At 52.9% G+C, this 23,452-nt stretch overlaps 1 protein-coding gene across 2 annotated transcripts in view; it reads right to left on the bottom strand.

The window, feature by feature from the left end:
- Positions 1-7,567: 7,567 nt before the first annotated feature.
- Positions 7,568-23,452, bottom strand: part of LOC149980672 (uncharacterized) — a 24,888-nt gene continuing 9,003 nt past the window's right edge. For both annotated transcript variants that reach the window (XM_090188337.1, XM_090188338.1), the window contains exons 3-6: positions 12,899-23,452; positions 11,491-11,549; positions 11,129-11,262; positions 7,568-10,355 (exon numbers count right to left, since the gene is read on the bottom strand). The exon at positions 12,899-23,452 is cut by the window's right edge. In XM_090188337.1, the coding sequence (XP_090044463.1) occupies positions 10,252-10,355; positions 11,129-11,262; positions 11,491-11,549; positions 12,899-23,452 (10,851 nt within the window). In that variant the 3' untranslated portion in view covers positions 7,568-10,251. The remainder of the gene's footprint in view (positions 10,356-11,128; positions 11,263-11,490; positions 11,550-12,898) is intronic.

Raw genomic sequence — 23,452 nt, 5'->3', positions numbered from 1 at the left:
CGGTCTGCCTCTCCCTTCTGCTCCTCTAGATCTTCCCTGGTGGCCTTCTCTCCCTGTCTCCTCTTTAACGGTCTGCCTCTCCCTTCTGCTCCTCTAGATCTTCCCTGGTGGCCTTCTCTCCCGGTCTCCTCTTTAACGGTCTGCCTCTCCCTTCTGATTTAGGTTCAATTGAAGGTTACATTTATTTGCAACAAAGAAAATCAGTGATAAACAACAATACAGATGAAAAACAAATCAATAAATACGGTGTACAGGTGGTTGGAAGCCGAAGGGCTGATTTATAACAACAACTAATAAACTATATCTAGATAGATGTCTGTCTCCCCTAGCTCCATGTTCTCTCTTCTCAGCTCCTTGTTCTCTCTTCCCTAGCTCCTTGTTCTTACTCCCCTAGCTCCTTGTTCTCTCTCCTCAGCTCCTTGTTCTCTCTCCCCTAGCTCCTTGTTCTCTCTCCCCTAGCTCCTTGTTCTCTCTCCCCTAGCTCCATGTTCTCTCTCCTCAGCTCCTTGTTCTCTCTCCCCTAGCTCCTTGTTCTCTCTCTCCTAGCTCCTTGTTCTTACTCCCCTAGCTCCTTGTTCTTACTCCCCTAGCTCCTTGTTCTCTCTCCCCTAGCTCCATGTTCTCTCTTCTCAGCTCCTTGTTCTCTCTCCCCTAGCTCCTTGTTCTTTCTCCCCTAGCTCCTTGATCTCTCTCCCCTAGCTCCTTGTTCTCTCTCCCCTAGCTCCATGTTCTCTCTTCTCAGCTCCTTGTTCTCTCTTCCCTAGCTCCTTGTTCTTACTCCCCTAGCTCCTTGTTCTCTCTCTCCTCAGCTCCTTGTTCTCTCTCCCCTAGCTCCTTGTTCTCTCTCCCCTAGCTCCTTGTTCTCTGTCCCCTAGCTCCATGTTCTCTCTCCTCAGCTCCTTGTTCTCTCTCCCCTAGCTCCTTGTTCTCTCTCTCCTAGCTCCTTGTTCTTACTCCCCTAGCTCCTTGTTCTTACTCCCCTAGCTCCTTGTTCTCTCTCCCCTAGCTCCATGTTCTCTCTTCTCAGCTCCTTGTTCTCTCTCCCCTAGCACCTTGTTCTTTCTCCCCTAGCTCCTTGATCTCTCTCCCCTAGCTCCTTGATCTTTCTCCCCAGCTCCTTGTTCTCTCTCCTCAGCTCCTTGTTGTCTCTCCTCAGCTCCTTGTTCTCTCTCCTCAGCTCCTTGTTCTCTCTCCCCTAGCTCCTTGTTCTCTCTCCTCAGCTCCTTGTTCTCTCTCCCCTAGCTCCTTGTTCTCTCTCCTCAGCTCCTTGTTCTCTCTCCCCTAGCTCATTATTCTCTCTCCTCAGCTTATTGAGGGTAGGAAACAACATCTCCACTCCACTGAGTCTTCCAACTCAATCATCAAGTTTGAGGACGACACTACAGTGGTAGGCTTGATTACCAACAACGACGAGACGGCCTACAGGGAGGAGGTGAGGGCCCTCGGAGTGTGGTGTCAGGAAAATAACCTTACACTCAACGTCAACAAAACAAAGGAGATGATTGTGGACTTCAGGAAACAGCAGAGGGAACACCCCCCCTATCCACATCGACGGGACAGTAGTGGAGGCCATAAAGATCATCAAGGACAACAACCACCCCAGCCACTGCCTGTTCACCCCGCTATCATCCAGAAGGCGAGGTCAGTACAGGTGCATCAAAGCTGGGACCGAGAGACTGAAAAACAGCTTCTATCTCAAGGCCATCAGACTGTTAAACAGCCACCACTAACATTGAGTGGCTGCTGCTAACATACTGACTCAAATCTCTATCCACTTTAATAATTAAAAATGGGATGTAATAAATGTATCACTGGCCACTTTAAACAATGCCCCTTTATATAATGTTTACATACCCTACATTACTCATCTCATATGTATATACTGTACTCTATACCATCTACTGCATCTTGCCTATGCCCTTCGGCCATCACTCATCCATGTATTTATATGTACATATTCTTATTCATTCCTTTACACTTGTGTGTATAAGGTAGTTGTTGTGAAATTGTTAGATTACTCGTTGGTTATTACTGCATTGTCGGAACTAGAAGCACAAGCATTTCGCTACACTCGCATTAACATCTGCTAACTATGTGTATGTGACAAATAAAATTTGATTTGATTTGACGTCTCTAGTTTAATTTCTCTCCTCCCCTAGCTCCTTGGTCTCTCTCTCCCTAGCTCCTTGGTCTCTCTCCTTAACTTATTGATCTCTAGTTTCATTTCTCTCCTCCCCTAGCTCCTTGGTCTCTCTCCTTAACTTATTGATCTCTAGTTCCATTTCTCTCCTCCCCCTAGCTCCTTGGTCTCTCTCTCCCTAGCTCCTTGGTCTCTCCCTGAACTTATTGATGACTCTAGTTTAATTTCTCTCCTCCCCTAGCTCCTTGGTCTCTCTCCCCCTAGCTCCTTCGTCTCTCTCCTTAACTTATTGATCTCTAGTTTCATTTCTCTCCTCCCCTAGCTCCTTGGTCTCTCTCCTGAACTTATTGATGACTCTAGTTTCATTTCTCTCCTCCCCCTAGCTCATTGGTCTCTCTCCTTAGCTTATGTCCCATAATGGCATCATTGTAACTGTCCCATAACGGCATCATTGTATCTGTCCCATAACTGCGTCATAATATCTGTCCCATAATGGCATCATTGTATAGATAGACAAGGCATCATTGTATCTGTCCCATAATGGCATCATTGTATCGATAGACAAGGCATCATTGTATCTGTCCCATAATTGCATCACTGTATCTCTCCCATAACGGTTTCATATTATCTGTCCCATAACGGCATCATTGTATCTGTCCCAAAACGGCATCATAGTATCTGTCCCATTACGGCATCACTGTATCTGTCCCACAATGGTTTCATATTAACTGTCCCATAATGGCGTAATTTTATCTGTCCCATAATGGCATCTTGTATCTGTCCCATAATGGTGTCATTGTATCTGTCCCATAACGGCATCATTGTATCTGTCCCATAATGGCATCATTGTATAGATAAACAAGGCATCATTGTATCTGTCCCATAATGGCATCATGGTATCTCTCCCATAACGGTTTCATATTATCTGTCCCATAACGGCATCATTGTATCTGTCCCATAATGGCATCATTATATCTGTCCCATAACGGCATCACTGTATCTGTCCCATAACGGCCTCATTTCATCTGTCCCATAATGGCATCGTTGTATCTGTCCCATAATGACCTCATTGTATAGATAGACATGGCATCAGTGTATCTGTCCCATAACGGCATCACTGTATCTGTCCCATAACGGCATCATTGTATCTGTCCCATAACGGCATCACTGTATCTGTCCCATAACGGTATCATTGTATCTGTCCCATGACGGCATCTTTGTATCTGTCCCATAACGGCATCTTTGTATCTGTCCCATAACATCATATTATCTGTCCCATAACGGCATCATTGTATCTGTCCCATAATGGCATCATTGTATCTGTCCCATAACATCATATTATCTGTCCCATAACGGCATCATTTCATCTGTCCCATGATGGCATCATTTCAGCTGTCCCATGATGGCATCATTGTATCTGTTCTTAATGGCATCATTTCATCTGTCCCATAACGGCATCATTGTATCTGTCCCATAATGGCATCATTGTATCTGTCCCATAACGGCATCATGGTATCTGTCCCATAATGGTATCTGTCCCATAATGGCATCACTGTATCTGTCCCATAACGGCATCATTGTATCTGTCCCATAATTGCATCATTGTATCTGTCCCATAATGGCATCATTGTATAGATAGACATGGTGTATTCTCAATAGTGTAGCCTTAGGGATGAGTTCAATAGTCTCTAGTGTAGTCTAGGGGTGAGTCTCAATAGTCTCTAGTGTAGCTTTAGGGGTGAGTTTCAATAGTCTCTAGTGTAGTCTAGGGGTGAGTCTCAATAGTCTCTAGTGTAGTCTAGGGGTGTGTCTCAATAGTCTCTAGCGTAGTCTAGGGGTGAGTCTCAATAGTCTCTAGTGTAGTCTAGAGGTGTGTCTCAATATTCTCTAGTGTAGTCTAGAGGTGTGTCTCAATATTCTCTAGTGTAGTCTAGAGGTGAGTCTCAATATTCTCTAGTGTAGTCTAGAGGTGAGTCTCAATATTCTCTAGTGTAGTCTACAGGTGTGTCTCAATATTCTCTAGTGTAGTCTAGAGGTGAGTCTCATTATATAGACTCTCTTTTTTCTACTGTGTTATTGACTTGTTAATTGTTTACTCCATGTGTAACTCTGTGTTGTCTGTTCACACTGCTATGCTTTATCTTGGCCAGGTCACAGTTGCAAATGAGAACTTGTTCTCAACTAGCCTACCTGGTTAAATAAAGGTGAAAAAGATGGTTAAATAAAGGTGAAAAAGAAATTTCTCTAGTGTAGTCCAGAGGTAAGTCTCAATAGTCTCTAATGTAGTCTAGAGGTGAGTCTCAATAGTCTAGTGTCGTCTAGGGGTGAGTCTCATCAGGCTCTAGTGTAGTCTAGGGGTGAGTCTCAAAATAATATAGTGTAGTCTAGGGGTGAGTCTCAATAGTATATAGTGTAGTCTAGGGGTGAGTCTCAACAGTATATAGTGTAGAATAGAGGTGAGCCTCAACAGTCTCTAGTTTAGTCTAGGGGGGAGTCTCAATAGTTTCTAGTGTAGTTGAGATGGGAGTCTCAATAGTCTAGTGTAGTCTAGGAGTGAGTCTCAATAGTCTCTAGTGTAGTCTAGGGGTGAGTCTCAATAGCCTCTAGTGTAGTCTAGGGGTGAGTCTCAACAGTCTCTGATGTAGCCTAAAGGTGAGTCACAATAGTCTCAGTGTAGTCAAGGGGTGAGTCTCAATAGTCTCTAGTGTAGTCAAGGGTTGAGTCTCAATAGTCTCTAGTGTAGTCAAGCGGTGAGTCTCGATGGTCTAGTGTAGTCTAGGGGTGAGTCTCAATAGTCTCCAGTGTAGTCTAGGGGTGAGTCTCAACAGTATCTGGTGTAGTCTAGGGCTGAGTCTTAACATTCTAGTGTAGTCTAGGGGTGAGTCTCAATAGTCTCTAGTTTAGTCTAGGGGTGAGTCTCAATAGTTTAGTGTAGTCTAGGGGTGAGTCTCAATAGTCTCTAGTGTAGTCTAGGGGTGAGTCTCAGTAGTCTCTAGTGTAGTCTAGGGGTGAGTCTCACACTCTCTAGTGTAGTTGAGAGGTGAGTCTCAAAAGTCTCTAGTGTAGTCTAGGGGTGAGTCTCAACTCTCTCTAGTTTAGTCTAGGGGTGAGTCTCAATAGTCTCTAGTGTAGTCTAGGGGTGAGTCTCAATAGTCTCTAGTTTAGTCTAGGGGTGAGTCTCAATAGTCTCTAGTGTATTCTATTGGTGAGTCTCAATAGTCTAGTGTAGTCTAGGGGTGAGTCTCAATAGTCTCTAGTGTATTCTATTGGTGAGTCTCAATAGTCTAGTGTAGTCTAGGGGTGAGTCTCAATAGTCTCTAGTGTAGTCTAGGGGTGAGTCTCGATAGTCTCTATTGCAGTCAAGGGATGAGTCGCAATAGTCTCCTTTTTAGTCTAGGGGTGAGTCTCAACAGTCTCTAGTGAAGTATAGAGGTGAGTCTCAATAGTCTCTAGTGTAGTCTAGAGGTGAGTCTCGATTGTCTCTAGTAGAGTCTAGAGGTGAGTCTCAACAGTTTCTAGTTTAGTCTAGCCGTGAGTCTCAACAGTCTCTAGTGAATTATAGAGGTGAGTGTCAATAATCTCTAGTGTAGTCTAGGGGTGAGTCTCAATAGTCTCCAGTGTAGTCTAGGGGTGAGTCTCAACAGTATCTGGTGTAGTCTAGGGCTGAGTCTTAACATTCTAGTGTAGTCTAGGGGTGAGTCTCAATAGTCTCTAGTGTAGTCTAGGGGTGAGTCTCAATAGTCTCTAGGGTATTCTATTGGTGAGTCTCAATAGTCTAGTGTAGTCTAGGGGTGAGTCTCAATAGTTTCTAGTGTATTCTATTGGTGAGTCTCAATAGTCTAGTGTAGTCTAGGGGTGAGTCTCAATAGTCTCTAGTGTATTCTATTGGTGAGTCTCAGTAGTCTAGGGGTGAGTCTCAATAGTCTCTAGTGTAGTCTAGGGGTGAGTCTCGATAGTCTCTATTGCAGTCAAGGGGTGAGTCGCAATAGTCTAGTGTAGTCTAGGGGCGAGTCTCAATAGTCTCTAGTGTAGTCTAGGGGTGAGTCTCGATAGTCTCTATTGCAGTCAAGGGGTGAGTCTCAATAGTCTCTAGTGTAGTCTATAGGTGACTCTCAATTGTCTCTAGTATAGTCTAGAGGAAGGTCTTAACAGTCTCTAGTTTAGTCTAGGGGTGAGTCTCAACAGTCTCTAGTGAAGTATAGAGGTGAGTCTCAATAGTCTCTAGTGTAGTCTAGAGGGTGAGTCTAAATTGTCTCTAGTATAGTCTAGAGGTGAGTCTCAAAAGTCTCTAGTTTATTCTAGGGGTGAGTATCAATAGTCTTGTCTAGAGGTTTGTCTCATTGGTCTCTAGTATAGTCAAGGGGTGAGTTTCATTATTCTCTAGTGTCGTCTAGGGGTAAGTCTCATTAGTCTCTCGTGTAGTCAAGGGGTGAATTTCATTAGTCTCTAGTGTCGTCTAGGGGTAAGTCTCAATAGTCTCTCGTGTAGTCAAGGGGTAAGTCTCAATAATCTCTAGTGAAGTCTATGGGTAAGTCTCAATAGTCTCTAGTGTGGCCAAGGGGTGAGTCTCATTATTCTCTAGTGTAGTCTAGGGGTAAGTCTCAACAGTCTCTCGTGTGGTCAAGGGGTGAGTCTCATTACTGTATCGTCTGTTATACTAATGCTGCCACTAGATGAGGTCAGATGGACCTGCAAGTGACATTTTTTATTTGGTATTCTAGTTCAACTATTGAGATGCATCGCTGGGAGGAAACAAAACTAGACTGTTGAGATGTACCACTAGAAGGATATGAGACTAGATTATTGAGATTTACCCCTAGAAGGATATTAGACTAGATTATTGAGATGTACCCCTAGAAGGATATTAGACTAGATTATTGAGATTTACCCCTAGACGGATATTAGACCAGATTATTGAGATTTACCCCTAGACGTATATTAGACCAGACTATTGAGATGTACCCCTAGAAGGATATTAGACCAGATTATTGAGCTTTACCCCTAGAAGGATATTAGACTAGATTATTGAGATGTACCCCTAGAAGGATATTAGACTAGATTATTGAGATTTACCCCTAGACGGATATTAGACCAGATTATTGAGATTTACCCCTGGAAGGATATCATACCAGATTATTGAGATGTACCCCTAGAAGGATATTAGACTAGATTATTGAGATTTACCCCTAGACTGATATTAGACCAGATTATTGAGATGTACCCCTAGAAGGATATCATACCAGATTATTGAGATGTACCCCTAGAAGGATATCATACCAGATTATTGAGATGTACCCCTAGAAGGATATTAGACTAGATTATTGAGATTTACCCGAGAAGGATATTGAGATGTCATTACATGCGACCCAAAATGTCATTATATTCAAACAGTAATGAAAAAAAAGACAAATCTATATTCTACGAGTGTTACATAATATATTAGATTTAATAATAACAAGACAAGTACAAACCAGGAGAGGCTCTACAACAGTTTTAAAACATTGAAGTGGTCCCCGTTAGTCCCTCAGTCACTTTGACACTTCAGTGCCCAAAATAACACATTTAAATGTAAATATAGTTACAGCAGTTAATAATTAAAGAGGGAACTATGATCAAATAAAAACATAACATTTTTTTAAACTGTACAATTGGTAAGTTTTTGTTTCTTTTAGTTATTTTCAGTATAAAAATTTGATGGATAAACTGTGTGCAAGTCATCATGAATTGATGTATGTGAGAGGTTAAATGTTAAATAATAGTAAGGGCCTAGCTTCCATCAAATCAGCTGTTTACCAACGACAGACGACAGCTATTGTTTGGCAACTTGTTCTCAACTAGCCTGGTTAAATAAATAACGTGTTGGAGGTGTAATTGATCTTAAAACCTCTTAAAGCTAGGGGGCATAATTTTCAATTTTAGATAAATAGCGTGCCCAAATTCAACTTCCTGCTACTCATGCCAAGAATATAAGATATGCATATTATTCATCTATTTGGATAGAAAACACTCTGAAGTTTCTAAAACTGTTTGAATCATGTCAGTGAGTATAACAGAACTTATGTAGCAGGCAAAACCCAGAGGACTAACTGTTCAGATTTGATTTTTTTCTCCTCTCTGTTATTGTCTATGCCATTTTTAAATCTGACATGTTGGCTGGATTCACAACGAGTGTAGCTTTAATTGAGTAACAAGGCTACCTGGGATTTCTGTATCTTTGACAGCTCTTTATTTGAGATCAAAATCTTATTTTCCAATGACAGCGGGTTAACTTGTTCAGGGGAAGAACGACAGATGTTTATCTTGTCAGCTCAGGGGACTCGATCTAGCAACCTATCGGTTATAACTCCAACGCTCTAACCACTAGGCTACCTGCCGCCTCGACGCTCTAACCACTAGACTACCTGCCGCCTCTATGCTCTAACCACTAGGCTACCTGCCTCCTCTACACTCTAACCACTAGGCTACCTGCCTCCTCTACACTCTAACCACTAGGCTACCTGTCTCCTCTACACTCTAACCACTAGGCTACCTGCCTCCTCTACACTCCAACCACTAGGCTACCTGCCGCCTCTATGCTCTAACCACTAGGCTACCTGCCTCCTCTACGCTCTAACCACTAGACTACCTGCCGCCTCTATGCTCTAACCACTAGGCTACCTGCCTCCTCTACGCTCTAACCACTAGACTACCTGCCGCCTCTATGCTCTAACCACTAGGCTACCTGCCTCCCCTACACTCTAACCACTAGGCTACCTGTCTCCCCTTCACTCTAACCACTAGGCTACCTGTCTCCTCTACACTCTAACCACTAGGCTACCTGCCTCCTCTACACTCTAACCACTAGGCTACCTGCCTCCTCTACACTCTAACCACTAGGCTACCTGCCTCCTCTACACTCTAACCACTAGACTACCTGCCTCCTCTACACTCTAACCACTAGACTACCTGCCTCCTCTACACTCTAACCACTAGTCTACCTGCCTCCTCTACACTTTAACCACTAGGCTACCTGTCTCCTCTACACTCTAACCACTAGGCTACCTGCCTCCTCTACACTCTAACCACTAGTCTACCTGCCACCTCATCCCAAATTGACAGCTCTAATGCAATTCCACCTACGACACCGTCAAAACAACCGCTATTCGGATGTCATTTAGCAGTAGATCAGACGGAATCTAGCACAAGGTATATCCTTTACAAGTTGTCGCGTTTTAGTATTGGTTTGTAAAAATACAAATCCGTAAAAAAAAAAACGATAATCCCTCGACTAATAATACTATGAATATCAACAAAACAACAATAAGCATTCTAGGCTTATTATAGGTACATATAGGGAAATGTACCTAAAATACATTTATAATTTTGCCAAATAACACAGTTAAAATGTGTTGTCGCATGCTTAAGCATGCTTAAGCAGGTAATTCATCTTAAAGCTAGAATCCTTAATTGAAACAACAACAAATTCACACCACGCCTCTGTTTTTGGTAATAAAAATGTGACCACTCTCAAATTCATAGGGGTGGCAGGTAGCCTAGTGGTTTGAGTGTTGGACTAGTAACCTAAACGGAAAGATAGAATGCCCGAGCTGCCCCACTACAAGGCAGTTAACCTACTGTTCCTAGGCCGTCATTTTAAATAAGATTTTGCTCTTAACTGACTTGCCACGTAAAATAAAATAGACAGAGCTATGGATGCCAGGACTGACCATCCATGATATCAGACTAATAGTTTTATTAATGTTTTAAAGCTGTACAGTGTTTGTTTGCATTGTTTAGAAACATTGGGGTAAAACAAGCTTATATTGTGGGTTCTGATGGGGTACGACAGTTGAGCTAAACTCATGAGGTATGTTCTACATGTTATATTCTTCTAGAATCAATGGGTAAATATAATTAATTTATAAGTAAAAAAATGGGTGTAGCAACTAAGGATTCTAGCTTTAAGGCTGTATCTATGAGAGCTGGGAAACTGTTGATTGGTTAAATCAATGCCACAGTAGCTATGCCTCAGGCTATTGGTTAGCCAGCAGCTATCAGAGCCACAGCAGCTATGCCCCAGGCTATTAGCTAGCCTAGTAGCTAGCAGAGACACAGCGCTATGTCCCAGGCTATTAGCTAGCCAGCAGCTGTACCATTAATAGAGCCAAACTGAGAGGCAAGGCAGCCAGAGAGAAGGAAGTGGGTCGGGGAGCACTTCCTGATGTGGTTGATGACCCTGAAAAAGTAGGAAAAACAGAGATATTGTTCAGTAAATTACAAAAGTGGATTGTCTTTTCATGTTTCTGTTCAAATGTTGACTTCGCTCGTATAGATGTGTACGGTGACAGTGAAACAGGGGCGGACAGGAACCAGAAATTGGCCCTGCATTTTTTCATTTAATTTAATATTTTTGTACCCCGTTTTTGTGGTATCCAATTGTTTATAGCTACTATCTTGTCTCATCGCTAAAACTCCCGTACGGGCTCGGGAGAGACGAAGGTTGAAAGTCATGCGTCCTCCGATACACAACCCAACCAAGCCGCACTGCTTCTTAACACAGCGCGCATCCAACCCGGAAGCCAGCCGCACCAATGTGTCGGAGGAAACACCGTGCAACCTTGGTTAGCACGCACTGCCCCCGGCCCGCCACAGGAGTCGCTGGCCAACCCCTCCCTATCCCGGACTACGCTAGGCCAATTGTGCGTCGCCCCACGGAACTCCCGGTCGCGTTCGGTTACGACAGAGCCTGGGCGCGAACCCAGAGTCTCTGGTGGCACAACTGGCTCTGCAGTACAGCGCCCTTAACCACTGCGCCACCCAGTAGGCCTCGGCCCTGGCATTTTTAACATATTGGCAAAAACATTTCCTAAATTATTAGCCAGAAAATTATAATTTTTACGCCCAGAAAAACACGTTAGACAGACCCACTGGACTGAAAATGGACCAGCCCATCTGGCCATTTGCCCAAAATGCCAGATGGCAAGTCCGCACCTGGAGATGAATACGTACCATCACTGACGCTGCCTGGTATAATGTTCAGGGAGGTAGAACTGCTGGTGAGAATTGCCTGTGCGTTGCTTGAGCTGGGAACCGATGACTGCTTGTCGAACACGAGGGTCATGTCGGTCACTACAGATCCACTCCTACTCAGGAGAAGGAGAGAAAATGGACAACCCTCAGAAATCATTATCATCATCATCAGCATCGTCAAAGTTTTCAAGTTTTAATGTCATGTGCACAAGTCCAGTGAAATGCCTTTTATTGCAAGATTTAAACCCAACGATGCAGTAATCAACATCAATGTAGTAGTACAAATAACAGAAAGTAGAACAGAAACCTAGTCAATCAGTAATGAGAATTCATACCCTTACCTGAATGAGATGACTTTGGAACGACGGAAGCCTGGGGTCTTAGCAAAAGCCTTGTTCACCTGCGTTGAAAGATAGGATGATCAACGGTTCAATGAAAACAGGGCATTAGAGATGGCATTAATAGAAGCTTTGGTTTCATTCTTTCATAGTAAATAGACCTCTCAATAGTACCCTTTTTGACTTGGCATGTACAGATAACTGATGATAGGGTTTTACAGGAGGCATGTACAGGATAACTGATGTTAAGTTAAGTTAGGGTTTTACAGGAGCCATGTACAGGATAACTGATGATAAGGTTTAACAGGAGGCATGTACAAGATAACTGATGATAGGGTTTTACAGGAGGCATGTACAGGATAACTGATGATAGGGTTTTACAGGAGCCATGTACAGGATAACTGATGATAAGGTTTAACAGGAGGCATGTACAAGATAACTGATTATAGGGTTTTACAGGAGGCATGTACAGGATAACTGATGATAGGGTTTTACAGGAGGCATGTACAAGCTCACTGATGATAGGGTTTTACAGGAGGCATGTACGGGATAACTGATGATAGGGATTTACAGGAGGCATGTACAGGATAACTGATGATAGGGTTTTACAGGAGGCATGTACAGGATAACTGAAGATAGGGTTTTACAGGAGGCATGTACAGGATAACTGATGATAGGGTTTTACAGGAGGCATGTACAAGATAACTGATGATAGGGTTTTACAGGAGGCATGTACAGGATAACTGAAGATAAGGTTTTACAGGAGGCATGTACGGGATAACTGATGATAGGGATTTACAGGAGGCATGTACAAGATAACTGATGATAGGGTTTTACAGGAGGCATGTACAGGATAACTGATGATAGGGTTTTTACAGGAGGCATGTACAGGATAACTGATGATAGGGTTTTACAGGATGCATGTACAGGTCTAAAAGGGACACTTACATTGTATTGAACCTTTATTTAACTGGGTAAGTTAGCTAAGAACAAATTCTTATTTACAATGACGGTTTAACCCCCCCCCCCCCGGCCAAACCCTAACCAGGACGACGCTGGGCCAATTGTGCACCACCCTATGGGTCTCCCAATCACGACCTGTTGTGATACAGCCAGGAATCGAACCAGGGTCTGTAGTGACGCCTCTAGCACTGAGACGCAGTGCCTTAGACCACTGTGATACAGCCTGTAATCGAACCAGGGTCTGTAGTGATGCCTCTAACACTGAGATGCAGTGCCCTAGACCGCTGCCCTACGATTTTTCCCCCCAAAATGTTTTGTCATACAAAAGCAAAACCCGTGTCAAACAGCTTTCCTCCCAATTAAGTTTCTGTGTGAGAATTGCCAGAACAATCTGAGCTACTAGAAATATTTTCCTACCTACGCTAGCGTGGAATCGCCCGATACTTACCTCAGAGGTCACTTTGTCAGCCAGAGTCTTGAACCCTGAAGAGGAAGTGTTGGAAAGATCTGAGGTGAACGTCTGGTTGAGACTGAACTGAAGACTCATTGTTCCTTCACTAGAAGATGGAGGGTCAGGTGATGCGACAGCAGCGGAAGTGGTTGCTGCCGAAGCTGCGGTGGTGACAGCTGCTACTGGAGTGGTGGTGGTGACAGCTGCTGAAGGAGTGGTGGTGGAAACAGCTGCTGCAGGAGTGGTGGTGGTACCAGCTGCTGCAAGAGTGGTGGTGGTGGTACCAGCTGCTGCAGGAGTGGTGGTGGTACCAGCTGCTGAAGGAGTGGTGGTGCTAACAGCTGCTGCAGGAGTGGTGGTGGTACCAGCTGCTGCAAGAGTGGTGGTGGTGGTACCAGCTGCTACAGGAGTGGTGGTGGTACCAGCTGCTGCAGGAGTGGTGGTGGTACCAGCTGCTGAAGGAGTGGTGGTGGTGGTACCAGCTGCTGCAAGAGTGGTGGTGGTGGTACCAGCTGCTACAGGAGTGGTGGTGGTACCAGCTGCTGCAGGAGTGGTGGTGGTACCAGCTGCTGAAGGAATGGTGGTGGTGGTACCAGCTGCTGCAAGAGTGGTGGTGGTGGTACCAGCTGCTGCAGGAGAGGTGGTGGTACCAGCTGCTGCAAGAGTGGTGGTGGTGGTACCAGCTGCTGCAGGAGTGGTGGTCGTACCAGCTGCTGCAGGAGTGGTGGTAGTGACAGCTGCTGCAGGAGTGGTGGTGGTACCAGCTGCTGCAAGAGTAGTGGTGGTGGTGGTACCAGCTGCTACAGGAGTGGTGGTGGTACCAGCTGCTGCAGGAGTGGTGGTGGTACCAGCTGCTGCAAGAGTGGTGGTGGTGGTACCAGCTGCTGCAGGAGTGGTGGTGGTACCAGCTGCTGGAGGAGTGGTGGTACCAGCTGCTGCAGGAGTGGTGGTGGTACCAGCTGCTGAAGGAATGGTGGTGGTGGTACCAGCTGCTGCAAGAGTGGTGGTGGTGGTACCAGCTGCTGCAGGAGAGGTGGTGGTACCAGCTGCTGCAAGAGTGGTGGTGGTGGTACCAGCTGCTGCAGGAGTGGTGGTCGTACCAGCTGCTGAAGGAGTGGTGGTGGTAACAGCTGCTGCAGGAGTGGTGGTGGTACCAGCTGCTGCAGGAGTGGTGGTGGTACCAGCTGCTGCAAGAGTGGTGGTGGTGGTACCAGCTGCTACAGGAGTGGTGGTGGTACCAGCTGCTGCAGGAGTGGTGGTAGTGACAGCTGCTGCAGGAGTGGTGGTGGTACCAGCTGCTGCAAGAGTAGTGGTGGTGGTGGTACCAGCTGCTACAGGAGTGGTGGTGGTACCAGCTGCTGCAGGAGTGGTGGTGGTACCAGCTGCTGCAAGAGTGGTGGTGGTGGTACCAGCTGCTGCAGGAGTGGTGGTGGTACCAGCTGCTGGAGGAGTGGTGGTACCAGCTGCTGCAGGAGTGGTGGTGGTACCAGCTGCTGAAGGAATGGTGGTGGTGGTACCAGCTGCTGCAAGAGTGGTGGTGGTGGTACCAGCTGCTGCAGGAGAGGTGGTGGTACCAGCTGCTGCAAGAGTGGTGGTGGTGGTACCAGCTGCTGCAGGAGTGGTGGTCGTACCAGCTGCTGAAGGAGTGGTGGTGGTAACAGCTGCTGCAGGAGTGGTGGTGGTACCAGCTGCTGCAGGAGTGGTGGTGGTACCAGCTGCTGCAAGAGTGGTGGTGGTGGTACCAGCTGCTACAGGAGTGGTGGTGGTTCCAGCTGCTGCAGGAGTGGTGGTAGTGACAGCTGCTGCAGGAGTGGTGGTGGTACCAGCTGCTGCAAGAGTAGTGGTGGTGGTGGTACCAGCTGCTACAGGAGTGGTGGTGGTACCAGCTGCTGCAGGAGTGGTGGTGGTACCAGCTGCTGCAAGAGTGGTGGTGGTGGTACCAGCTGCTGCAGGAGTGGTGGTGGTACCAGCTGCTGGAGGAGTGGTGGTACCAGCTGCTGCAGGAGTGGTGGTAGTGACAGCTGCTGCAGGAGTGGTGGTGGTACCAGCTGCTGCAGGAGTGGTGGTGGTACCAGCTGCTGCAGGAGTGGTGGTGGTACCAGCTGCTGCAGGATTGGTGGTGGTGACAGCTGCTGTCTGAGTGGTGGTGGTGACAGCTGCTGCAGGAGTGGTGGTGGTGACAGCTGATGCAGGAGTGGTGGTGGTGACAGCTGCTACTGGAGTGGTGGTGGTGACAGCTGCTGCAGGAGTGGTGGTGGTGACAGCTGCTGCAGGAGTGGTGGTGGTGACAGCTGCTGCAGGAGTGGTGGTGGTGACAGCTGCTGCAGGAGTGGTGGTGGTGACAGCTGCTACTGGAGTGGTGGTGACAGCTGCTGGAGGAGTGGTGGTAGTAACAGCTGCTGCAGGAGTGGTGGTGGTGACAGCTGCTACTGGAGTGGTGGTGGTGACAGCTGCTGGAGGAGTGGTGGTGGTGACAGCTGCTGCAGGAGTGGTGGTGGTACCAGCTGCTGGAGGAGTGGTGGTGGTGACAGCTGCTGCAGGAGTGGTGGTGGTACCAGCTGCTGGAGGAGTGGTGGTGGTGACAGCTGCTGCAGGAGTGGTGGTGGTACCAGCTGCTGGAGGAGTGGTGGTGGTGACAGCTGCTGCAGGAGCGGTGGTGGTACCAGCTGCTGCAGGAGCGGTGGTGGTGACAGCTGCTGCAGGAGCGGTGGTGGTGACAGCTGCTGCAGGAGCAGTGGTGGTACCAGCTGCTGCAGGGGCGGTGGTGGTGACAGCTGCTGCAGGGGCGGTGGTGGTGACAGCTGCTACTGGAGTGGTGGTGGTGATAGCTGCTGGAGGAGTGGTGGTGGTGACAGCTGCTGCAGGAGCTGTGGTGGTACCAGCTGCTGGAGGAGTGGTGGTGGTGACAGCTGCTGCTGGAGTGGTGGTGGTACCAGCTGCTGGAGGAGTGGTGGTGGTGACAGCTGCTGCAGGAGTGGTGGTGGTACCAGCTGCTGCAGGGGCGGTGGTGGTGACAGCTGCTGCAGGAGCGGTGGTGGTACCAGCTGCTGCAGGAGCGGTGGTGGTGACAGCTGCTGCAGGAGCGGTGGTGGTGACAGCTGCTGCAGGAGCGGTGGTGGTACCAGCTGCTGCAGGAGCGGTGGTGGTACCAGCTGCTGCAGGGGCGGTGGTGGTGACAGCTGCTGCAGGAGCGGTGGTGGTGACAGCTGCTGCAGGAGCGGTGGTGGTGACAACTGCTGCAGGAGCGGTGGTGGTGACAGCTGCTGCAGGAGCGGTGGTGGTACCAGCTGCTGCAGGAGCGGTGGTGGTGACAGCTGCTGCAGGAGCGGTGGTGGTGACAGCTGCTGCAGGAGCGGTGGTGGTGACAGCTGCTGCAGGGGCGGTGGTGGTGACAGCTGCTGCAGGAGCGGTGGTGGTACCAGCTGCTGCAGGGCCGGTGGTGGTGACAGCTGCTGCAGGAGCGGTGGTGGTGACAGCTGCTGCAGGAGCGGTGGTGGTGACAGCTGCTGCAGGAGCGGTGGTGGTGACAGCTGCTGCAGGAGCGGTGGTGGTGACAGCTGCTGCAGGAGCGGTGGTGGTACCAGCTGCTGCAGGAGCGGTGGTGGTACCAGCTGCCGCAGGGGCGGTGGTGGTGACAGCTGCTGCAGGAGCGGTGGTGGTGACAGCTGCTGCAGGAGCGGTAGTGCTACCAGCTGCTGCAGGAGCGGTGGTGGTGACAGCTGCTGCAGGAGCGGTGGTGGTGACAGCTGCTGCAGGAGCGGTGGTGGTGACAGCTGCTGCAGGGGCGGTGGTGGTGACAGCTGCTGCAGGAGCGGTGGTGGTGACAGCTGCTGCAGGAGCGGTGGTGGTGACAGCTGCTGCAGGAGCGGTGGTGGTACCAGCTGCTGCAGGAGCGGTGGTGGTACCAGCTGCTGCAGGGGCGGTGGTGGTGACAGCAGCTGCAGGAGCGGTGGTGGTGACAGCTGCTGCAGGAGCGGTGGTGGTGACAGCTGCTGCAGGGGCGGTGGTGGTGACAGCTGCTGCAGGAGCGGTGGTGGTGACAGCTGCTGCAAGAGCGGTGGTGGTAACAGCCGCTGCAGGAGGAGTGGTGGTGACAGCTGCTGCAGGGGTGGTGGTGGTGACAGCGGCTGCAGGAGCGGTGGTGGAGACAGCTGCTGCAGGGGCGGTGGTGGTGACAGCTGCTGCAGGAGCGGTGGTGGTGACAGCTGCTGCAAGAGCGGTGGTGGTAACAGCTGCTGCAGGAGGAGTGGTGGTGACAGCTGCTGCAGGGGTGGTGGTGGTGACAGCGGCTGCAGGAGCGGTGGTGGTGACAGCTGCTGCAGGAGCGGTGGTGGTAACAGCTGCTGCAGGAGCGGTGGTGGTGCCAGCTGCTGCAGGAGCGGTGGTGGTGACAGCTGCTGCAGGAGCGCTGGTGGTGACAGCTGCTGCAGGAGCGGTGGTGGTACTTGCTGCTGCAGGGGCGGTGGTGGTGACAGCTACTGCAGGGGCGGTGGTGGTGACAGCTGCTGCAGGAGCGGTGGTAGTACCAGCTGCTGCAGGAGCGGTGGTGGTGACAGCTGCTGCAGGAGCGGTGGTGGTACCAGCTGCTGCAGGAGCGGTGGTGGTGACAGCTGCTGCAGGAGCGGTGGTAGTACCAGCTGCTGCAGGAGCGGTGGTGGTGACAGCTGCTGCAGGAGCGGTGGTGGTACTTGCTGCTGCAGGGGCGGTGGTGGTACCAGCTGCTGCAGGGGCGGTGGTGGTGACAGCTGCTGCAGGAGCGGTGGTGGTACCAGCTGCTGCAGGAGCGGTGGTGGTGACAGCTGCTGCAGGAGCGGTGGTGGTGACAGCTGCTGCAGGAGCGGTGGTGGTGACAGCTGCTGCAGGAGCGGTGGTGGTAACAGCTGCTGCAGGGGCGGTGGTGGTAACAGCTGCTGCAGGAGCGGTGGTGGTGACAGCTGCTGCAGGGGCGGTGGTGGTGACAGCTGCTGTAGGGCCGGTGGTAGTGACAGCTGCTACAGGAGAGGTGGTGGTACCAGCTGCTGCAGGGGCGGTGGTGGTGGTGACAGCTGCTGCAGGGGTGGTGGTGGTAACAGCTGCTGCAGGAGCGGTGGTGGTGACAGCTGCTGCAGGAGCGGTGGTGGTACCAGCTGCTGCAGGAGCGGTGGTGGTACCAGCTGCTGCAGGGGCGGTGGTGGTGACAGCAGCTGCAGGAGCGGTGGTGGTGACAGCTGCTTCAGGAGCGGTGGTGGTGACAGCTGCTGCAGGGGCGGTGGTGGTGACAGCTGCTGCAGGAGCGGTGGTGGTGACAGCTGCTGCAAGAGCGGTGGTGGTAACAGCTGCTGCAGGAGGAGTGGTGGTGACAGCTGCTGCAGGGGTGGTGGTGGTGACAGCGGCTGCAGGAGCGGTGGTGGTGACAGCTGCTGCAGGAGCGGTGGTGGTAACAGCTGCTGCAGGAGCGGTGGTGGTGCCAGCTGCTGCAGGAGCGGTGGTGGTGACAGCTGCTGCAGGAGCGCTGGTGGTGACAGCTGCTGCAGGAGCGGTGGTGGTACTTGCTGCTGCAGGGGCGGTGGTGGTGACAGCTGCTGCAGGGGCGGTGGTGGTGACAGCTGCTGCAGGAGCGGTGGTAGTACCAGCTGCTGCAGGAGCGGTGGTGGTGACAGCTGCTGCAGGAGCGTTGGTGGTACCAGCTGCTGCAGGAGCGGTGGTGGTGACAGCTGCTGCAGGAGCGGTGGTGGTGACAGCTGCTGCAGGAGCGGTGGTGGTGACAGCTGCTGCAGGGGCGGTGGTTGTGACAGCTGCTGCAGGAGCGGTGGTGGTGACAGCTGCTGCAGGTGCGGTGGTGGTGACAGCTGCTGCAGGAGCGGTGGTGGTACTTGCTGCTGCAGGGGCGGTGGTGGTACCAGCTGCTGCAGGGGCGGTGGTGGTAACAGCTGCTGCAGGAGCGGTGGTGGTACCAGCTGCTGCAGGAGCGGTGGTGGTGACAGCTGCTGCAGGAGCGGTGGTGGTACCAGCTGCTGCAGGAGCGGTGGTGGTGACAGCTGCTGCAGGAGCGGTGGTGGTGACAGCTGCTGCAGGAGCGGTGGTGGTGACAGCTGCTGCAGGAGCGGTGGTGGTAACAGCTGCTGCAGGGGCGGTGGTGGTAACAGCTGCTGCAGGAGCGGTGGTGGTGACAGCTGCTGCAGGGGCGGTGGTGGTGACAGCTGCTGTAGGGGCGGTGGTAGTGACAGCTGCTACAGGAGAGGTGGTGGTACCAGCTGCTACAGGAGCGGTGGTGGTGACAGCTGCTGCAGGGGCGGTGGTGGTGACAGCTGCTGCAGGAGCGGTGGTGGTAGCAGCTGCTGCAGGAGCGGTGGTGGTACTTGCTGCTGCAGGGGCGGTGGTGGTACCAGCTGCTGCAGGGGCGGTGGTGGTAACAGCTGCTGCAGGAGCGGTGGTGGTACCAGCTGCTGCAGGAGCGGTGGTGGTGACAGCTGCTGCAGGAGCGGTGGTGGTACCAGCTGCTGCAGGAGCGGTGGTGGTGACAGCTGCTGCAGGAGCGGTGGTGGTGACAGCTGCTGCAGGAGCGGTGGTGGTGACAGCTGCTGCAGGAGCGGTGGTGGTAACAGCTGCTGCAGGGGCGGTGGTGGTAACAGCTGCTGCAGGAGCGGTGGTGGTGACAGCTGCTGCAGGGGCGGTGGTGGTGACAGCTGCTGTAGGGGCGGTGGTAGTGACAGCTGCTACAGGAGAGGTGGTGGTACCAGCTGCTACAGGAGCGGTGGTGGTGACAGCTGCTGCAGGGGCGGTGGTGGTGACAGCTGCTGCAGGAGCGGTGGTGGTAGCAGCTGCTGCAGGGGCAGTGGTGGTGACAGCTGCTGCAGGAGCGGTGGTGGTACCAACTGCTGCAGGAGCGGTGGTGGTACCAGCTGCTGCAGGAGCAGTGGTGGTGACAGCTGCTGCAGGAGCGGTGGTGGTAACAGCTGCTGCAGGAGCGGTGGTGGTAACAGCTGCTGCAGGAGCGGTGGTGGTAACAGCTGCTGCAGGAGCGGTGGTGGTACCAGCTGCTGCAGGGGCGGTGGTGGTGACAGCAGCTGCAGGAGCCGTGGTGGTACCAGCTGCTGCAGGGGCGGTGGTGGTAACAGCTGCTGCAGGAGCGGTGGTGGTGACAGCTGCTGCAGGGGCGGTGGTGGTGACAGCTGCTGTAGGGGCGGTGGTAGTGACAGCTGCTACAGGAGAGGTGGTGGTACCAGCTGCTACAGGAGCGGTGGTGGTACCAGCTGCTGCAGGGGCGGTGGTGGTGACAGCAGCTGCAGGAGCCGTGGTGGTACCAGGTGCTGCAGGGGCGGTGGTGGTAACAGCTGCTGCAGGAGCGGTGGTGGTGACAACTGCTGCAGGGGCGGTGGTGGTGACAGCTGCTGTAGGGGCGGTGGTAGTGACAGCTGCTGCAGGAGCGGTGGTGGTACCAGCTGCTGCAGGGGCGGTGGTGGTGACAGCAGCTGCAGGAGCCGTGGTGGTAACAGCTGCTGCAGGAGCGGTGGTGGTGACAGCTGCTGCAGGGGCGGTGGTGGTAACAGCTGCTGCAGGAGCGGTGGTGGTACCAGCTGCTGCAGGAGCGGTGGTGGTACCAGCTGCTGCAGGGGCGGTGGTGGTGACAGCAGCTGCAGGAGCCGTGGTGGTACCAGCTGCTGCAGGGGCGGTGGTGGTGACAGCTGCTGCAGGAGCGGTGGTGGTACCAGCTGCTACAGGAGCGGTGGTGGTGACAGCTGCTGCAGGAGCGGTGGTGGTGACAGCTGCTGCAGGAGCGGTGGTGGTGACAGCTGCTGCAGGAGCGGTGGTGGTAACAGCTGCTGCTAGAGCGGTGGTGGTACCAGCTGCTGCAGGAGCGGTGGTGGTGACAGCTGCTGCAGGAGCGGTGGTGGTACCAGCTGCTGCAGGAGCGGTGGTGGTGACAGCTGCTGCAGGAGCGGTGGTGGTGACAGCTGGTGCAGGAGCGGTGGTGGTGACAGCTGCTGCAGGAGCGGTGGTGGTAACAGCTGCTGCAGGGGCGGTGGTGGTAACAGCTGCTGCAGGAGCGGTGGTGGTGACAGCTGCTGCAGGGGCGGTGGTGGTGACAGCTGCTGTAGGGGCGGTGGTAGTGACAGCTGCTACAGGAGAGGTGGTGGTACCAGCTGCTACAGGAGCGGTGGTGGTGACAGCTGCTGCAGGGGCGGTGGTGGTGACAGCTGCTGCAGGAGCGGTGGTGGTAGCAGCTGCTGCAGGGGCGGTGGTGGTGACAGCTGCTGCAGGGGCGGTGGTTGTGACAGCTGCTGCAGGAGCGGTGGTGGTGACAGCTGCTGCAGGAGCGGTGGTGGTACCAACTGCTGCAGGAGCGGTGGTGGTACCAGCTGCTGCAGGAGCGGTGGTGGTGACAGCTGTTTCAGGAGCGGTGGTGGTAACAGCTGCTGCAGGAGCGGTGGTGGTACCAGCTGCTGCAGGGGCGGTGGTGGTGACAGCAGCTGCAGGAGCCGTGGTGGTACCAGCTGCTGCAGGGGCGGTGGTGGTAACAGCTGCTGCAGGAGCGGTGGTGGTGACAGCTGCTGCAGGGGCGGTGGTGGTGACAGCTGCTGTAGGGGCGGTGGTAGTGACAGCTGCTACAGGAGAGATGGTGGTACCAGCTGCTACAGGAGCGGTGGTGGTACCAGCTGCTGCAGGGGCGGTGGTGGTGACAGCAGCTGCAGGAGCCGTGGTGGTACCAGCTGCTGCAGGGGCGGTGGTGGTAACAGCTGCTGCAGGAGCGGTGGTGGTGACAACTGCTGCAGGGGCGGTGGTGGTGACAGCTGCTGTAGGGGCGGTGGTAGTGACAGCTGCTGCAGGAGCGGTGGTGGTACCAGCTGCTGCAGGGGCGGTGGTGGTGACAGCAGCTGCAGGAGCCGTGGTGGTAACAGCTGCTGCAGGGGCGGTGGTGGTAACAGCTGCTGCAGGAGCGGTGGTGGTGACAGCTGCTGCAGGGGCGGTGGTGGTAACAGCTGCTGCAGGAGCGGTGGTGGTGACAGCTGCTGCAGGAGCGGTGGTGGTACCAGCTGCTGCAGGAGCGGTGGTGGTACCAGCTGCTGCAGGGGCGGTGGTGGTGACAGCAGCTGCAGGAGCGGTGGTGGTGACAGCTGCTTCAGGAGCGGTGGTGGTGACAGCTGCTGCAGGGGCGGTGGTGGTGACAGCTGCTGCAGGAGCGGTGGTGGTGACAGCTGCTGCAAGAGCGGTGGTGGTAACAGCTGCTGCAGGAGGAGTGGTGGTGACAGCTGCTGCAGGGGTGGTGGTGGTGACAGCGGCTGCAGGAGCGGTGGTGGTGACAGCTGCTGCAGGAGCGGTGGTGGTAACAGCTGCTGCAGGAGCGGTGGTGGTGCCAGCTGCTGCAGGAGCGGTGGTGGTGACAGCTGCTGCAGGAGCGCTGGTGGTGACAGCTGCTGCAGGAGCGGTGGTGGTACTTGCTGCTGCAGGGGCGGTGGTGGTGACAGCTGCTGCAGGGGCGGTGGTGGTGACAGCTGCTGCAGGAGCGGTGGTAGTACCAGCTGCTGCAGGAGCGGTGGTGGTGACAGCTGCTGCAGGAGCGTTGGTGGTACCAGCTGCTGCAGGAGCGGTGGTGGTGACAGCTGCTGCAGGAGCGGTGGTGGTGACAGCTGCTGCAGGAGCGGTGGTGGTGACAGCTGCTGCAGGGGCGGTGGTTGTGACAGCTGCTGCAGGAGCGGTGGTGGTGACAGCTGCTGCAGGTGCGGTGGTGGTGACAGCTGCTGCAGGAGCGGTGGTGGTACTTGCTGCTGCAGGGGCGGTGGTGGTACCAGCTGCTGCAGGGGCGGTGGTGGTAACAGCTGCTGCAGGAGCGGTGGTGGTACCAGCTGCTGCAGGGGCGGTGGTGGTGACAGCTGCTGCAGGGGCGGTAGTTGTGACAGCTGCTGCAGGAGCGGTGGTGGTGACAGCTGCTGCAGGAGCGGTGGTGGTACCAACTGCTGCAGGAGCGGTGGTGGTACCAGCTGCTGCAGGAGCGGTGGTGGTGACAGCTGCTGCAGGAGCGGTGGTGGTAACAGCTGCTGCAGGAGCGGTGGTGGTACCAGCTGCTGCAGGGGCGGTGGTGGTGACAGCAGCTGCAGGAGCCGTGGTGGTACCAGCTGCTGCAGGGGCGGTGGTGGTAACAGCTGCTGCAGGAGCGGTGGTGGTGACAGCTGCTGCAGGGGCGGTGGTGGTGACAGCTGCTGTAGGGGCGGTGGTAGTGACAGCTGCTACAGGAGAGATGGTGGTACCAGCTGCTACAGGAGCGGTGGTGGTACCAGCTGCTGCAGGGGCGGTGGTGGTGACAGCAGCTGCAGGAGCCGTGGTGGTACCAGCTGCTGCAGGGGCGGTGGTGGTAACAGCTGCTGCAGGAGCGGTGGTGGTGACAACTGCTGCAGGGGCGGTGGTGGTGACAGCTGCTGTAGGGGCGGTGGTAGTGACAGCTGCTGCAGGAGCGGTGGTGGTACCAGCTGCTGCAGGGGCGGTGGTGGTGACAGCAGCTGCAGGAGCCGTGGTGGTAACAGCTGCTGCAGGGGCGGTGGTGGTAACAGCTGCTGCAGGAGCGGTGGTGGTGAC

Source organism: Oncorhynchus mykiss, chromosome 10 (genome assembly GCF_057628025.1).
Source record: "Oncorhynchus mykiss isolate SJ-2025 chromosome 10, ASM5762802v1, whole genome shotgun sequence".
NCBI lineage: Eukaryota > Metazoa > Chordata > Actinopteri > Salmoniformes > Salmonidae > Oncorhynchus > Oncorhynchus mykiss.
This window is presented reverse-complemented; position numbering and strand designations above follow the sequence as displayed.